Consider the following 16,339-nt stretch of genomic DNA (forward strand, 5'->3'; position numbering starts at 1 on the left):
TGTTCCTAAACTTACTCTACCGCACTGGGAGAGAGCTATGAGATTCCTTCTTTGGTTTAGTGAACTTGAGGACAAAAAACATTGCCTATGCGGTTTTGATTACTTGTAAGTCTTAAATGAGTGATGAAATATAAATACCAATGAACACGTTTAAGGCTTCTTGAAGTACTTTTTTTTTTTGCCCTTGAAATAACAGAGGCTGTCTGTTCACAGCTCCGGTGTGGACAGTTCATTTACAGCACTTTCTTCATCTGGAGTCAAATTAGGGGCTGCAGGGAAAACAGTGTGCTCTTCTCACCTGTCCCGGCAGTAAATTTCCACGCAGTGTGCACGATGCTACCAAAGAGCATTGTCTAAATGGTATGCAAAGGGAAAACAAATGTGGAGGCTGAAAACATTCAAGCAAATTCTGTTCTAGTACCTAAGAGACACAAGACCAACTGGAGGGGCTCCCTTTACTACTCCCCGCCCTTGCACGATCAGCATTAGTGTCTATTTGTTTAAAAAAAAGATTTCATTTAGAACAACAACAAAAAATTCAACTAATCAAATTTTCTTAAGGGGGAAAAAATATAGGCAAGGCATGGGTGAAGAATGGGGAAACCCAGATGCACAAGCTCTGAAACCAACAGCTGTGCTTTAACATCTTGAAATAAATCTGTTTCCGGGAACAGAGGTTTCTGTTGTTCCCATTTAAATCCTGAATCACATAAAACTCGACAACCACTTTATTTTTCAAAGTCAGAATCCTTGTTTAGGATACTTAAATCTCATATCTGATATGTGTAAGGCTTAGGAGAAATTCTTTTCAATCCTGAGAGGCTAAATAAGAGAGTTGTATTAGGTGGTAGAGAGAAGGCAAAAGGAAACTGGATTGAACAAAACCTGAAAATATTTAGATGAATGTTCTTGGGTCAATTAACTGACCACATTCTACTCAACTTATATGAGAAAAAAAAAACCATGTGGGATTTTTATAAATTGGATTTAACACATAATTTAGCATTAGCAATAGGTCCTGTTTAGAATAAATTAATCCAGATGGAAAACATTTGGCCACTAGGAAAACCAGAGTTTTGCTCAAAATGTAATCCTAACAATAAATCAGAAGGTTGGCAGAATTTTCAGGGTCCCATAAGGTTGTTCAGCCCGATGGGTGAAATGACGTTGGAAGAAATATACAAGACCTGTAACATGGAAGCACCTCTCCTTTTGAACTGGTAAACTCAAAAACTCGTTTTATTTTTCCCTCGACTTTTCAAGTGATTTGCAAAACATTCAAAAAGTAAAAAAATCCTTCCCCCCACCCGTTTCTACTACAGAAACTATTTGTAGCTTCTTACTTGTATATATTCACGTATACATCATGACACAGTATAAGCAAATTCCAGGGTTAGTGTGGCCAATCAAAATTAGTGTCATACAAGCGAAAGGGAGAGGCTGTTTCTCACCAAGCTGCAACCAGTGAAGCCCCAGGACTCATTTTAATGACTTGTCAGAAAGGGGTTAACTGGTAAACAGGCATCACACCCAACGCCAGGCTGAATAAACACACTACTGACGTTACAGTTGATGTACAACTTCCTCACGACTTTCAGTCAAAGTCAGTCAAGGTCATCAAGGTCATCAGCCGACTGTCTTCCCAGAAGTAAAATCTGAGGCGCAACTTCTCACCTGCCACAGTTTGCATCATCCAGACTTTTTTTAAAGGATCTGCTGCTTCTAAGATGAACAATTTAGCTCACTTTCTTTTGGGCTGGCTGCGAGGACGTTAGGGCTGTATCTGCAGCCCAGCTCTAAGATGCATCTCTGGACAATGTTCACTCCTGATTTAATACTGTTTTCTCCTTTGTTTCCCCTTTACTGAGCTCTGACTTATCCTATGTACATTCCTTTGTGTTGTACGGTATGTTGCTGCTGCTGCTAAGTCGCTTCAGTCGTGTCCGACTCTGTGCAACCCCATAGACAGCAGCCCACCAGGCTCCCCCGTCCCTGGGATTCTCCAGGCAAGAACACTGGAGTGGGTTGCCATTTCCTTCTCCAATGCATGAAAGTGAAAAGGGAAAGTGAAGTCGCTCAGTCGAGTCCGACTCTTAGCGACCCCGTGGACTGCAGCCCACCAGGCTCCTCCGTCCCTGGGATTTTCCAGGCAAGAGTACTGGAGTGGGGTGCCATGCAGCTCTGTAAAAACCTTCTGCAAAAAGGCAACGCCTAAACACACTTTAGCTGTTTTACTAAAATCAGGATTAAAGTGAACCACGCTGACTATCACAGGCCAACTCGGGCCCAAGACCTCAGTGATTTAAGCATGGAAATGCTTCTTGGCAAGTGCGTATTCTCTGTGCTCTGGAGGATAATACTCAACTTACAGAAATCTTAATTTCAACAGTTAAAAGTAAATTTAAGATGGATTCAAAGCACCCCCAATGAATGCTTTTCCAGAAGCTTCTGAAAATCCAAAAGGTTCATTAAAAAATTGAATCATTCAGGTTTTTAAAAAAGTCTGTGTGGAGTGGTGCCTGGCCATGGTACATGATTAGCATACAGGATAACCAGAGGTGGAATCTTTATTTCACAAGTTTCAAGATACAGTACAAAACGAATCTGTACATCTCTCTATTAACAGGATTTGTTTACACAATTATATTACACTTCACCAGCCTTTATACTGAATTTAATTAAATACAAAATAAATTTACAAAAAGTCTACCATGGTGTTCTTTCCAATGTCAGTTTATGGTCTTTTAAAATGTCTCCTAAATATCAACAGTGGTTATACCTTGATCGTATCAAATGTTATTTTTTTTTCTTTTAAATCAAAGAGAACAGTGTCATCTTATAATTCCAAACAGGAAAACTGGTGCTGTGAGATGACTCTACATATAACCAAGACATCCTTCTCATGCACACATAAGATTTTCACTTGTGCAAATCATTTTTACATGGAATATTTTCAATCTTCTTGAAATACCAAGTGGAAGGAGAAATTTAGCTTCTTTTAACTACACATTTAAAAGTCGGGTAGTGCCTCAGACAGTACGGTATTCAGAAAGTTCGTATTTTCACTTATATCTGAGACCAATGACTGATGAAAAATACTTTCATGAAAATAGAAGTTCTTTTTGCTTTATTTCTTGCACAGTGGTAGTCATAATATTGTATAACATATAATTAAATTCACTTTTAAAACAAACAGTAGCTGTTCTTAGGGTAAATGTAGCCCATGCTCCTTTTCTTGGTAAGTAAGGGGGCTGTTTAACAGCTGAAGCACTTTTGTTTTGAAATGTGCATGTGAAATGTTAATCCAAACCTCTGAATAAGGTGTTTGCAGATGTAGCTAGACACTATAATACACATGCTACATACATGAAGACCCGTGGTCTTCATTTATAGGCTTGCATGCATACTTCCAAAACACTGGTTTGAAGAACATGAGGAGCCAAGAAAGGAGTGGAAAGAAAACAAAAGCTCATACTAAATTCTTGAGTTTCCTGGAGGCAACAGCAGCTCCTTAAATAAAGCAACAGATCATGGGCAGAAGTTTCTACAACTTCCCAGGGATACAGAGATACAATGGCTTAGCAGTAAAACTCTCACAAATTAACCGCGTATGCAGAAGGGGAACACATCCTCAAGAGTATTAGGATTAATGATCCCAAGTTAATCTCCTTTAAGTGCTAAATCATTTTGGAAAAAAAAGAAACTTTCTGATTTATTTTTCTGTGTCATTGAATAGGAACTAAACACAAGGTAAGCCTTACCCAGAAAACAGAAACAAAAGCTCCAAGAACAAAAAGGGAAAAAAAAACACAGAAGAACAATAGCAAACCCCAAACACCAATGCCACCTTCGTAGCAGAAAACAAAAAGCTAAAGAGTCCCTAGACTCTGGAACGGCTGACTAACCAACAGACCAAACGCACAAGAGAACGGGAGCTGACTAAAAGTCCTACCGTTGCTGCCTCAGAAGGCAGAAGACAGCCTCTCACAGGGACGGGGAGAGCTGGGCTACCGCGGAGAGGTGGAGCCACTCTACCTGCTAACTCTAAATCCTAACAGTAAAACTCCTGAATCCTGGAGTTGGTTTAATGTCACTGACATTAACTAGCTTGAGTTACTGTCATTGTATTCAAATGGATGCCATTTGATTAGGTTAAGTATTGAGCGTTATTTTAGGAGAAACCCAGTTCCTATCTGTTTAGGTATCAGGTCCCTTGTACAGACCGAGGAAGGGAGCCAAGGATTTTGAGACAAGTCTTTGAATGAAGTCACAGGAACTAAGCTATTTTAGGTTTACCATTCAAACTGCCAGTAGCAAATGAGCCAGGGTGAAACAGGAGGTGGACAAAGGCCAGCAGAAAAAGACCAATTTGGAAGATGGATAAAAAGGACAAGGGCAAGAGGCACGCCAACAGGAAGCCTGTCAGCGCCTGGAGAACAAGACCGGCCTTTCCCTTCTGCCTCGGGGTAGAGAGCACTGTTGAAGAATTGTCTTTTTGGAAGTACTAAGAGGGAAGGAAAGATAAAAAGACAATACTGCTAAAGGAGAAATTAGGTGGATGGCAGAAAAACATGGAAGTTTAGTTGTTAAACGTTTACATAAACGGAAATCGTTTCTTTGAAACGGAGAGGGGCCGTGACGGTGGATCATACTTATTGTGGAGGGTGGGGAGAAGAGGCAGAGGGGAAGACACGACCATCCTGTACCAAATGCACGCAAATCTCTCATGTACAACAGCGAACACAAGTCTCAGTATTTACATGAGCTGCCCAAAGCGACACTACAGTTCTGAGGGTAAAATGTCCTACCTTTCAGATCTGCATTTACACACGTGGTTCTCGCTGTGACCACCTCTTCAGGTTTAGAAGCAACTATCCAGGAGGAAAGTTTGCTCACCAGGTTTCTCGTAATACTCTACACACACACACACACACACACACACACACACACACACACAAAAGCACACAACTTCACATTTAGAGCCCTCAGCTTCCTTACGGACTGATTAGACCTAGTTCTAAATACAATCCCCACTTCAAAAACCAAAGTTTTACAAGTCTACAGGTAAGGAACTCTTCAAGTTTTCTGGCACATGAGGGGTTATGGAAAGAGTATAAAGATTAATAGAAACAGACGGAGGTCAGCAAGTGCAGAAAGCCTGCTCAGACGCTAGGCGGGTCTCAGATTGGATACAGGCTGGCGACCGCTGCCATCCAACTGTAAAAAGGAGTATGAGTTTGGCTGAAGTTTTTCACTCGTGTATGTGATGTTCTCAGTGTTCTTTGTTGGTGCCGTGGTGACTGTTCTCTGTACTCCTTAAGCAGACAGTTCTGAAGTGTAACAGCCTTGCTTTTCCTCCTGTTAACAGTGGGATGGTGGTGAAACATGGTAGCTACACAAGTGGTTGATTTTCTCCCGTTACATCAAGCTGCAGAAACAAAAATCTATCTGAACAAAGAGACTTTAGTAGCTTTCTTCAACCACTGATTTTAATGCATCTCTGACTCTCTAGAGTTTTAGTATTGTAATGGTAGTTTCTGTCTGCCATAGCCTGGCAAGGATATTTCACATTTAAAGAGTTCAGGAGGATGGTCTGTTCTTTTGCAGTAAGAAATGCAAAGTGTTAATAACATGAATCCTGGGAACAAATGCGGGAAAAGTGTGTCTGTGATCCTGGTACCCCACCCAGAGTCCTTCAATATTGCTTTCTAATTCTCCCATTCAGTCCAGCCTCTGGCTTCAGATAAAGGCTCTGCATACTTGTAACAAACAAGCAAATTACACTGAGTAGGTGGGACAAGTTCATGTGTTAGCTCAAGGAGTCAGTTCACAAAGTTTTCTATATACTCCACTCCAAGGAAATGAAGTTCACATAAAACTCTTTAACAAGGCCTTTCAGTCTTTGAAGGAGAGAAGTACGGTATAAAGTATGACAATCAATCACCGATAATAAGAAACCGCCCAACCTTCCCTTTTAAAGGAACAAATATGCTGAATATGTATACTTGCATATGGACTGATCAAAGTTCCTTGGTTATCACAGTTCTGAAACACTGGGAGGACTTTTTTTTTTTTCCCTTAACTTAAAAGGCAAGTTCTATTTTCAGACTTTCAAACATGTTAAGGTTAAATTTGCAACTAACTGGGTTTTCCTTTTTTCATTGATCAGTTCTAGTGTCAAAGCATAAGACCTTCAAGACGGCTGACAGAACTTATGCACACTGAAAGAGTGACCGAAGGGACCCAAGAAAGATAGCTGGACACAGTGGACATGACCACTGTGAGTGTCTTGCAAATGTTTCCGGGGTCAAAAAAGGGGGGCGGGGGAAGCCACTGAGAGCTGTTATTCCGTACGGCACTGAAACGGACATTCAACTTAGTTTAGGTAAGAGTTACTTATCCCTGAAAATAAAGGCATCAGATTCCAAGCAGCTTTAGGAATTCAACGCTTCCTTGTGCCTCTTCCAGGAAGGAGGTGGCGACCACTGATCCAAAGTCCTACATCGAATGCAAGCGTTCTCAGCAAACCCTTTCCTTGTCTGTCATCCATCAGGGGGACGCAGGGGGTTACTGCGGCGGCGGCTGCTCTGGGGGCCCCTCCTGCTGCGGCGGGGCCGGCCGTGGCCCCGGGGGCCTGGGGACAGGCATGTCCTGGTGCTGCCGCTGCCTGTAGGCGATTACTGTTCCCAACAGCAACGCAATGATGGTCATGAGGTAAAGGTCCCACTCAGGTCCCAAGAGCTGGTCCATATCAAGTTGGGTGAATATGTCTCGAATCTTAGTGAGAATAACACAAAAATTGTTACGATCACTGAAATGTAAAGCTAGGAAAGTTACCTCACAAATTAAGAGATAAATACAGAATTTATTGAAACAATTGGTTTTAGTAATATTCTGCAATGTCTTTTTTAGAAAAAAGATTTTACTATAAAAACTACCATATGACCCAGCAGTTCCACTGTTGGCTATTTATCTGAAAAAAACAAAAACACTTAATTCTGAAAGATACATGCACTCCGATGATCATAGTAGCATAATTCATAATTGCCAAGATATGGGAGCAACCTAAGGGTCCATCAATTGGTGAGTGAAGATGTGGGGAATATACACCATGGAATATTATTACTCAGCCATAAAGAGAGTGAAATTTTGCCATCTGTAGCAACATGGATGGACTTGGAGGGCATTATGCTAAGTGAAATAAGTCGGACAGAAAGACAAATACTGTATGATATCACTGATATGTGGTATCTGAAAAATGTACAAACTAGTGAATATAACAAAAAAGAAGCAGACTCAGATAGAGAGAGCAAAGTAGTGGTTCCCCGCGGGGAGAAGGAGTAGGAGGGGCAATATAGAGATCCGGGATGAAGAGACACAGACTGTTATGTACAACATAAGCCACAACATGGAGAATACAGCCACTAACGAATAGTAACCGTACATGGAGTGCAATCTAGAAAAATGACGAATCACTGTATTGTATACCTGTAACTCTAGAGCACTGCACATCAACTGTACTTCAGTAAGAAAACAACTAAAGATTAAAGCCCACCAGACTTTAACAAAGTAAACAATCTAATAAAATTAAGGACTAGACAAAACAAGACAATCAGCTCAGCTGAGAAAGCGAGAGGCACTCGGGTTCGATCTCTGGGGCCGAAAGATCCCCTGGAGAAGGGAACGGGAACCCACGCCAGTATTCCTGCCTGGAGAATTCCATGGTCAGAGGAGCCTGGCGGCTAAGTCCACGGGATCACAAGGAGTCGGACACGACTGAGCGACTGAACATCAACAAGTATCTTACAGGACTCCTTCCCGTCAGGAACTTAACGCGCTAACTTCCAACCATTTTTCAGAGGAAATATCTGAAACAAACACTGGGGAGGACGAAGGACGGGGCTGGGGAAGCAGTGTCTGGGCACAACTATGACCCGTTTCCAGTGATGACTCACTTGCTACTGAAACGCTTCTTCTCATGACAGCAGGGCTATTTTACTACGGTCGTCCATGTACTATAACTGAAGGTGTTGTTAGTTTCAAAGGTTTCATATGAATCATAGTTAGATTCATACGTTTAATAGCTGCACAAATAATGCTTTTTAATTAGGATTTAACTATAATTGTGGAGAAGGCAATGGCACCCCACTCCAGTACTCTTGCCTGGAAAATCCCATGGGCGGAAGAGCCTGGTGTGCTGCAGTCCATGGGGTCGCTAAGAGTCGGACACGACTGAGCGACTTCACTTTCCCTTTTCACTTTCATGCATTGGAGAAGGAAATGGCAACCCACTCCAGTGTTCCTGCCTGTAGAGTCCCAGGGACGGGGGAGCCTGGTAGGCTGCTGTCTATGGGGTCGCACAGAGTCACACACAACTGAAGTGACTTAGCAGCAGCAGTAACTATAATTGACTGCTAAAACTGAACTTAAAATTATGTTCTTTGTATATCATATTTTAATGTTGCTTAAGATATTCCCGGTATTTTCTGACTGCTACTTACCCACCAAGAAGAAAGGAAATATGGGGCATAATCCTTTATGTTTAAATAAAACTACATTTAAAAGGTCCCCATAATATACATTTGTAGGTATAGAACCTAATTTTTTCTGGAAAAAAATTATAAGAAACTAATAGTTTCCTGGGGTAGGACCTACAACAGGAGACTCTGTTTTTCTGTACTGTTTGACTTTCTTACTGTCAGTACTTCTTACTCCTTTTGCAGGGAAGGTGGGAGAATATCCAGGTAGTAAGACTATGGGGCATCTTACTGTTTTCCTATACCTTGGGGTAAAACATAACTTATTATGGAGTATTACACGACCAAATCCTAGACTGTGCTCAATACTGATAATTAGGTAAATATAAATAATAATGTAATACACATGTAATCAATAGTTTAGCTGAAATAGTCCTGAGAGAGAAAGAGCCGGTGGCCACACTGTTAGCTTTTCAGTGAAAGGAACAAAGCTACTTTGAGTTACTGATAGCAGAGCGCACAGCGTACCTGGCTCATGCTACCGAACAATCATACATTGATTACGAGTGTAAAAGCAGAGGACAGGACAGACGCCAGCACCTTCAGCCCTCAGGAGCCCTACACGTGGAGAACCTCGGTGCGTCGGCTAGGGCTGCAAAACGGATTTCGTCTTCTGGATGCTGAAGCAGCAAGGCCTCGATCTACACATGTTAACACCGAGTGAAGCCCCTTCTGAAATCCAACGGTGAAAGGGTGCGTCAACTCGTCCTGAAAGGTGCCAACTAAAGGTTGACATCATCCCCTTCTGGCCTGGAGTGAATTAAAGCTAAACAGCCCTTCTTTCTGCATACCTCTTAGGACTTTCAGAGTTAAATGCTGCACCAGCGAATCCGTCATGAGGGATGGTAGGTACGGTAAGCAAAACAGACAGCTGGAGAACCCTAGAGCACTGTGCTGGAAACTAAGCTGGTAGCTGTGAAGACAATGGGTAACCCACCCACCTCCTAGCAAGATCTACCATTGAGCACATTTAAATAATTCTAGGTATTTTTAGCAAACACTTCTGGTACTGTTTTTAACATGTTTCACTAGCAGAAGAATCTGAAGTACAACAGCCTGGGCAGGCTCTCAGGTTCTACTTCTTCCCAGGTTTTAAGTTCTCTTTTCAAGTGGTTGGTCTGAGTCACTGCTAGGCAGTCATCTGAGTAAATGCTTTTGAGTTTAGTTAACTACTATTTCAAGTTGTCATGGGTTAGTCTCAGATTTCCCTAACCAGAAAACATCTGCACAGATGAAAAACGCACTAGCAATGGGTGTGCACGCATGCACAGTCACTCGGTCATGTCTGACTCTTTGCGACCCCATGGACTGTAGCCCGCCAGGCTCCTCTGTCCATGGATGTCCCAGGCAAGAATACTGGTGCGGCTTGCCACTTCCTATTTCAAGGGATCTTCCCGACCCAAGGTTCGAACCCGCGTCTCTTGCTTCTCCTGCATCAGCAGGCGGGTTCTTCACTGCTGTGCCACTTGGGACGCCCTTTAGCACTGGGAACCACTGTCACACGCTACCTGGCAACTGTAAATGCTCTGTGGCACCCTCATCCCTCACCTGATGTGGTCCCTTTATCCAGGAAGAAGGGACTGAGCAAAACCAAACCTGTGGGTTGAGGTTACAGCCTGTGTATTTTAATTAGAAGAGTCGTGGACCACTTACATTTGTTTCCCGTATGTACTGCAAGAAATAGACAACGCCCAACTTGCAGAGTGCAAGGAAGACTGGTACTTGTGCATCGGGGCTGGCTTCGGCTGCCATGTCATAAAAACGCTTTGCAAGGTGAATATCCTGTAACAGAGGTAATAAGCCAAGATTCATTTCTTGTTAAAGTAAAAATAATTACTATTTACATGTTCGGAAAGTTTATTTTACCTTTCAAGTTTCATTTTAAAATTTCCCTTACTGAAAGAAAGACTCAAGCTTTGAATTAGGTAAAATTTCTTTTAATTATCTAACTACTTACTTTTGAAGAATTTAATGGAAAAAATTTAAAAGGTAACCTGTATGTCCCTGACCTGACATCCCCTTTGCTGGACATAGTTATATATTATGTCTGTGCATAACACTGTTAACCCAGAGACTTCCGGGGTGACCGGTAGGTCTCAAGTTAATTTTTCCTACTTATAAACCAGTCAGCGTAAGGAATCTCTGGTTTCTGTCTGGAGTAGAGATTTTTATACTGGGGTGGACATACTCAAAAGTTTCCTAAGGGGTGTTAGGGGTTTCTCAATCCTCTCTTTCCCTGTCTTAGATGTATTTCTGTAAAGGGGGAAACCAATTATTACTAACTTCGGTCCAGATGAGGGTGCTCTGCCTTCAGATAAATGGTAGAATGGGATGGTGTGAGTTGCAAAAATCTCATTTAACAACCTCACTTCTCTCATGCCCTGAATATTGTCAAAGAATACTAAATTCGTAGATAAGAATTCCATGAGACACGGTAAAGAAAGACTAAACGCTAAGACTGACTTTTTCTGCACATTTAAATAGAAGCAGTTACTTCCAGCTCTTCTCTGTACTTGTCCCTAGGCGAGTTGTTAGTTAAAAAGAAGAGCACCTTCAAACAAAAGTGACAGGATGGTGAGTGTCTTTGATTTTTTTAAAAAAATAACACATTTTACTTGCACGGTCATATTTTTCAAGATCACGCATCAAACTTTATGTGATCCATGGACTCTGTGTGGATGATTCGATAAATTAAATCTTATCCATCAAATCCTGAATTATTTATTCCAATTATCACCAATCCTCATCTTGTTTAATACTTAAATTTTTCTATCTATACTGGATGCTGGATTGGTTAGTTTTTAGAGTATGAAATATCTCATTTATTTAAAAAATAGAAAACTAATAGGAAAAGGTGATCATAATGTCTTATTAAAACTAATGGAATGCCTTAAAAAATTAGGAATAAAACCACCACAGGACCCAGAAATCCCACTCTTATGCATATACCCTGAGGAAACCAAAACTGAAAAAGACATATGCACTCCAATGTTCACTGCAGCACTACTCACAACAGCTAGAGCACGGAGCAACCCAGACGCCCACCGGCAGATCAATGGATAAAGAAGTCGTGGTACACATACACAGTGGAATATTACTCAGCCATAAAAAGGAACATATTTGAGTCAGTTCTAATGGGGTGGGTGAGCCTAGAGCCTATTTTACAGAGTGAAGTAAGTCAGAAAGAGAAAGATAAATATCATATATACTAATGCATAGACACGGGATCTAGAAAGATGGTACAGAAGAATTTATTTGTAGGGCAGCAATGGAGAAACAGACATAGAGAACAGACTTATGGATAAGGGGAGAGGGGAGGAGAGGGTGAGATGTATGGAGAGAGTAACATGGAAACTTACATTACCATATGTAAAATAGATAAACAATGGGAATTTGTTGTATGTCTCAGGGAACTCAAACAGGGGCTCTGTACCAACCATGGGGTGGGATGGGAAGGGAGATGGGAGGCAGGGTCAAGAGGGAGGGGACATATGTGTACCTATGGCTGACTCATGCTGAGGTTTAACAGAAAACAGAATTCTTGTAAAGCAATTATCCTTCAATTAAAAATAAATAAATTAAAAAAAATTATGGATCCCAGCAGTCTCTCCCTTAACTCTAATCAAAGGAATACTATGCATTTCATCAGTCTTTATTCGTAAGAATTTGCATAAGCTTTGTATAACATTACAAATTAAATTTGTATAACATTACAAATTAAATTATGATGCAAAAAGCATTAATTTTCTTGTTGTACAGCTTATTATACAGATTTTTTTTTAAATTAAGAGTTTTATTACTTTAATTCTGATTGTCTTTGCAAATTATTACTAAATGTGTAAAAACCACAACTTACGTGTGATCTTTTTAGGCATCAAACCCATTAATTTTATTTGAATTAACAAAGTCAGGCCTTCTGATAGAAACTGAGTCGGATTTGGCTGACTGGTTTGACAGGGCAAGGAGGCTTCAACAGGTGTGCTACTCAGTAGACTGTCCATGAACTGAACGCACAGCCTGCAGCTCTGGATTCTTGATAAAACTATATTCAACATCTAATGTTCATATAAATGTATCAAAACTTACACATTGGAAATAAAATACTCAAATTCAATAAAGTAAGCACTTTGACAAAAAAGCAGTGCATTAACAAATTGAAATGAACCACCTTCTTTTAAGCACAAACGGTCGCTAGGACACTGAGTGAGTAGGAGTATCATTAGTTCCTTGATCAGCCCTGGACAAGCCTTTCAGATGTGATTCCCAGAAACTGAGAAAGTGTTGAGCCCAGTGACCAGGGAGCACCTCTTTCTGCAAGTTTCTCTAGTTTCTAATTTGTTGTTTTCAACAGAACTGAAGGGGGGACCTACCCAAGTTATCCAGTGATGGATCCTTAGAAATAACTTCGATGACAGATTAATCTGATTTTTGGCATATGTTACAGACTAAATGTTTGTATTATCCCAATATTTGTATGTGAAACTATGCCCTAAGGTATGAAGATGTGAGGGCTTTGAGAGGTTATCGGGGTTGGGTGAGGTCCTAAGGGGATAGCACTCATGAAAGGAATTAACGTCCTCATCAGAATCCTCAACAAGCTTGCTGCTTCTTTCTCCCTCTTTCCTCATGAGAGGCCACAGAGAGGAGAGGGCCTTCACCAGACACCAAACCTACAGGCACCCTGGCCTTCAACTTCCCAGCCTCCAGAAATGGGAGAAATAAAGGCCTGTTGCTTAAGCCACTGCTCCGTGGCACTGTTTCAGAGCCCACACTGACCAAGAGAGCACAGCACTCTGCTATTGCTGCTGCTGCTAAGTCGCTTCAGTCGTGTCTGACTCTGTGCGACCCCATAGACGGCAGCCCACCAGGCTCCCCCGTCCCTGGGATTCTCCAGGCAAGAACACTGGAGTGGGTTGCCATTTCCTTCTCCAATGCATGAAAGTGAAAAGGGAAAGTGAAGTCGCTCAGTCGTGTCCGACTCCTAGTGACCCCATGGACTGCAGCCCACCAGGCTCCTTCACCCACGGGATTTTCCAGGCAAGAGTACTGGAGTGGGGTGCCATTGCCTTCTCCACACAGCACTCTAAAGCCATTTAAAGAACCAAGAACCTTGCTACAGAATTCTTCCCATTCCCATGTATGTACTTATGTGAACGAGGTTCCACTCACATATTTATAAAATGGAAAACAGAATGCTAAATCTATTCCACAATACTTAGAATAATTTTTTAAAATGCTCTATTCATCTCAAAGATGCATTCTAAATATTAGAGAAAGTAAAATTTTATAAAATCATGAGTTTGATGAGATCAATAGTATATTCATAATTGACTATGATAATAATATCCCACTAATTTTTCTCAACACAGCCTACAATCACAGGAAATAAAATTCAAATTCGAATTTACATACTTTTTGTTTCAGATAAGCATGACAGAGTGATCAGTATATTACACTGGTATATAACTTTTGGGAATAATGGACTAAAATATAAATTCAGGGAGAAAAGTAAAAGATACAATTTTTATTAACAAATTTGCCATGCTTTTTTCAAAAAGTTAATAATGAGGGTATCAAATTATTTTGGGATTTAAAGTAATTTAGTCATTCCATTTACAAAAATTTTAGTATTTAAAATAGCTAGAACTTAAGACTCTTTGAAACTTAGGAGAAATTTTAAATTTCAAATTAAAAATGTATAAGAGGATATGTTTTTCAAAGTTATTTTAACACAGGCAGAAACTTGCATGACCACAGGTCTAAAGAACATTAGACTTCAGTAGGAAGGTCTAAGAGTGAGAATAAGTTCATCAGTAGCAAACATTTTAATTCATTTCAAAATAATTTAGAAATGACAGAATTTGGCTGTTGATGAACAGTTTCTCAAACAGGAGTTAACAGCAGAGGCAGCGACGGTTTTCCACTTTTATGGATCTGTCTTTGGCCTAATACCCTAAATACAACAGTGCAGCTATCATTACATACGTATGCTTGAGAGTGAGGGAGGTGCAGGGACCTCTTTCGAAATACTACAAGACTGGCTTCTAACTTCGCACCTAAAATGTGAGCACACTCCAAAGGAAGCCTATTTCCTATAAAAATGAAGATGCTTTCCCCCAGATCAAAATGACAGCATGCACACATCTGGTCGCGCCCACCTGTTTAATGCCCAGCCCCTTCTCATGCATGTAGCCCAGGTTAAACATGGCCTGTGCGCTGTGCTGCTGCTCAGACGCTAGACGGTAGTGAATAAACGCCGTCTCGTAATCCACGTCCGTGCCGAAGCCATAGAAGTGGTAGTCTCCAAGCTTGATTCTAGCCACAGTGTAGCCTGAAAGAGCGGGTAAATGTAAAACTGCCCATCAGAAACTGTGTTTAAAGCAGATGAAACTTATTTCTCCTCTTGCTAACACGCTTCCACAAAATAGAATGTTAATTTGTAACACACGCGTGCATGTGCGTGCTCCGTCATGTCCAGCTCTTTGTGGCCCCATGGACTGTAACCTGCCAGCCTCCGCGGTCCTTGGGATTTTCCAGGCAAGAATACTGGAGTGGGTTGCCATTTCCTGCTCCAGGGGACCTTCCCGACCCAAGGACAGAACTCGAGTCTCCTGCGTTGGCAGGTGGGTTCTTTCTCACTAGCGCCACCTGGGAAGTCCATCTTATAACACACGAACTTTATAGCAATTTCTTCAGCCAAGCTACAAATTCAGTAAACAATTTAAATCAGAAGAGCTGGGCTTCTGAAGAAGGCTTTTTAATAGTCAGGGAGAGGCAAACAAAGTGGGTGTAATCTCTATTTCACTAACAATACTCTTCAAATGACCACTGTATTCTGCAGTGTCATTTAACATTTTATATAGTTCAACTGGAGCACTGTATAGGAGAACAGATGGGCAGATAACGTTGGGAGTAGTATGCATGAGAAAGGAATAGTCAAACAAAAAAGAGTGGGGAAAGGCTGAAATCTTACGTTTTACACCTATGTTCTATTACACATTTTATTCAATCGTCATTTTACACAACACACTAGACTCAAACTAAAAATCAGAGTAAAGCATAGAATGATATAAATGTCCAGTATAAAGATCCTGTAGTTCAATTTAAAAACCCTGGGATTAGAACTCATTCTAAGAATGAATACCAATCAGACAAACAAGTTAAGCAACAGTATCTCTGTTTAAAGTCATGAATAATATGATCTAATCCTTATTATGGAAGATAAAAACAAAGATACAATAAAGAAAGGGCCCCAGGTTAAACTCTTACTCTAGAACTAACCAACCACTCACCTTGTGAGGCAGCCCGGTTCCAGTGAAGCAAAGCTCTGGGATAAGTTTCATTCTCACCTACGATGGTCGCTTCTCCTGCAAGGAAAATGAAACACAAACCAGGAGTTTAAGGAAAGGCACTAGAGTTTTAGGCTTCACCTGCAAACCAGGGTGGATACGTGCAGCATAATTTAAATAAGAAATGGGATATAAAATATTAAATGAAAAAATTATTGAAATTAAACAAGTATTGGAATAAAATACTGAGTTCAAAGGAATCATTGCATTCAGGACAACACTGCTTCCCGAGGCATGTTTTAACCACAGAATTAATTATGAGACTACTTACTGAACCACTCAGCTCAGTCGCTCAGTCATGTGTGACTCTGCGATCCCGTGGACTGCAACACGCCAGACCTCCCTGTCCATCACCAACTCCTGGAGTTTACTCAAACTCATGTCCATCGAGTCGGCGATGCCTTCAAACCATCTTATCCTCTGTCGTCCCCTTCTTCTCCTGCCTTCAACCTT

At 41.0% G+C, this 16,339-nt stretch overlaps 1 protein-coding gene across 2 annotated transcripts in view; it reads right to left on the reverse strand.

Annotated features, from left to right (window-relative positions):
• Window positions 1–227: 227 nt before the first annotated feature.
• Window positions 228–16,339, reverse strand: part of SEL1L (SEL1L adaptor subunit of ERAD E3 ubiquitin ligase) — a 61,728-nt gene continuing 45,616 nt past the window's right edge. The window contains exons 18-21 of one of the 2 annotated variants that reach the window (XM_052646547.1): window positions 15,830–15,904; window positions 14,696–14,868; window positions 10,191–10,319; window positions 228–353 (exon numbers count right to left, since the gene is read on the reverse strand). In XM_052646547.1, coding sequence (XP_052502507.1) covers window positions 258–353; window positions 10,191–10,319; window positions 14,696–14,868; window positions 15,830–15,904 — 473 coding nt within the window. In that variant the 3' untranslated portion in view covers window positions 228–257. Of the gene's footprint in view, window positions 354–2,620; window positions 6,778–10,190; window positions 10,320–14,695; window positions 14,869–15,829; window positions 15,905–16,339 lie in introns of those variants that run through there. The other variant, XM_052646546.1, reaches the window with a different exon arrangement.

This window comes from Budorcas taxicolor, chromosome 10, assembly GCF_023091745.1.
Source record: "Budorcas taxicolor isolate Tak-1 chromosome 10, Takin1.1, whole genome shotgun sequence".
Classification (NCBI taxonomy): domain Eukaryota; kingdom Metazoa; phylum Chordata; class Mammalia; order Artiodactyla; family Bovidae; genus Budorcas; species Budorcas taxicolor.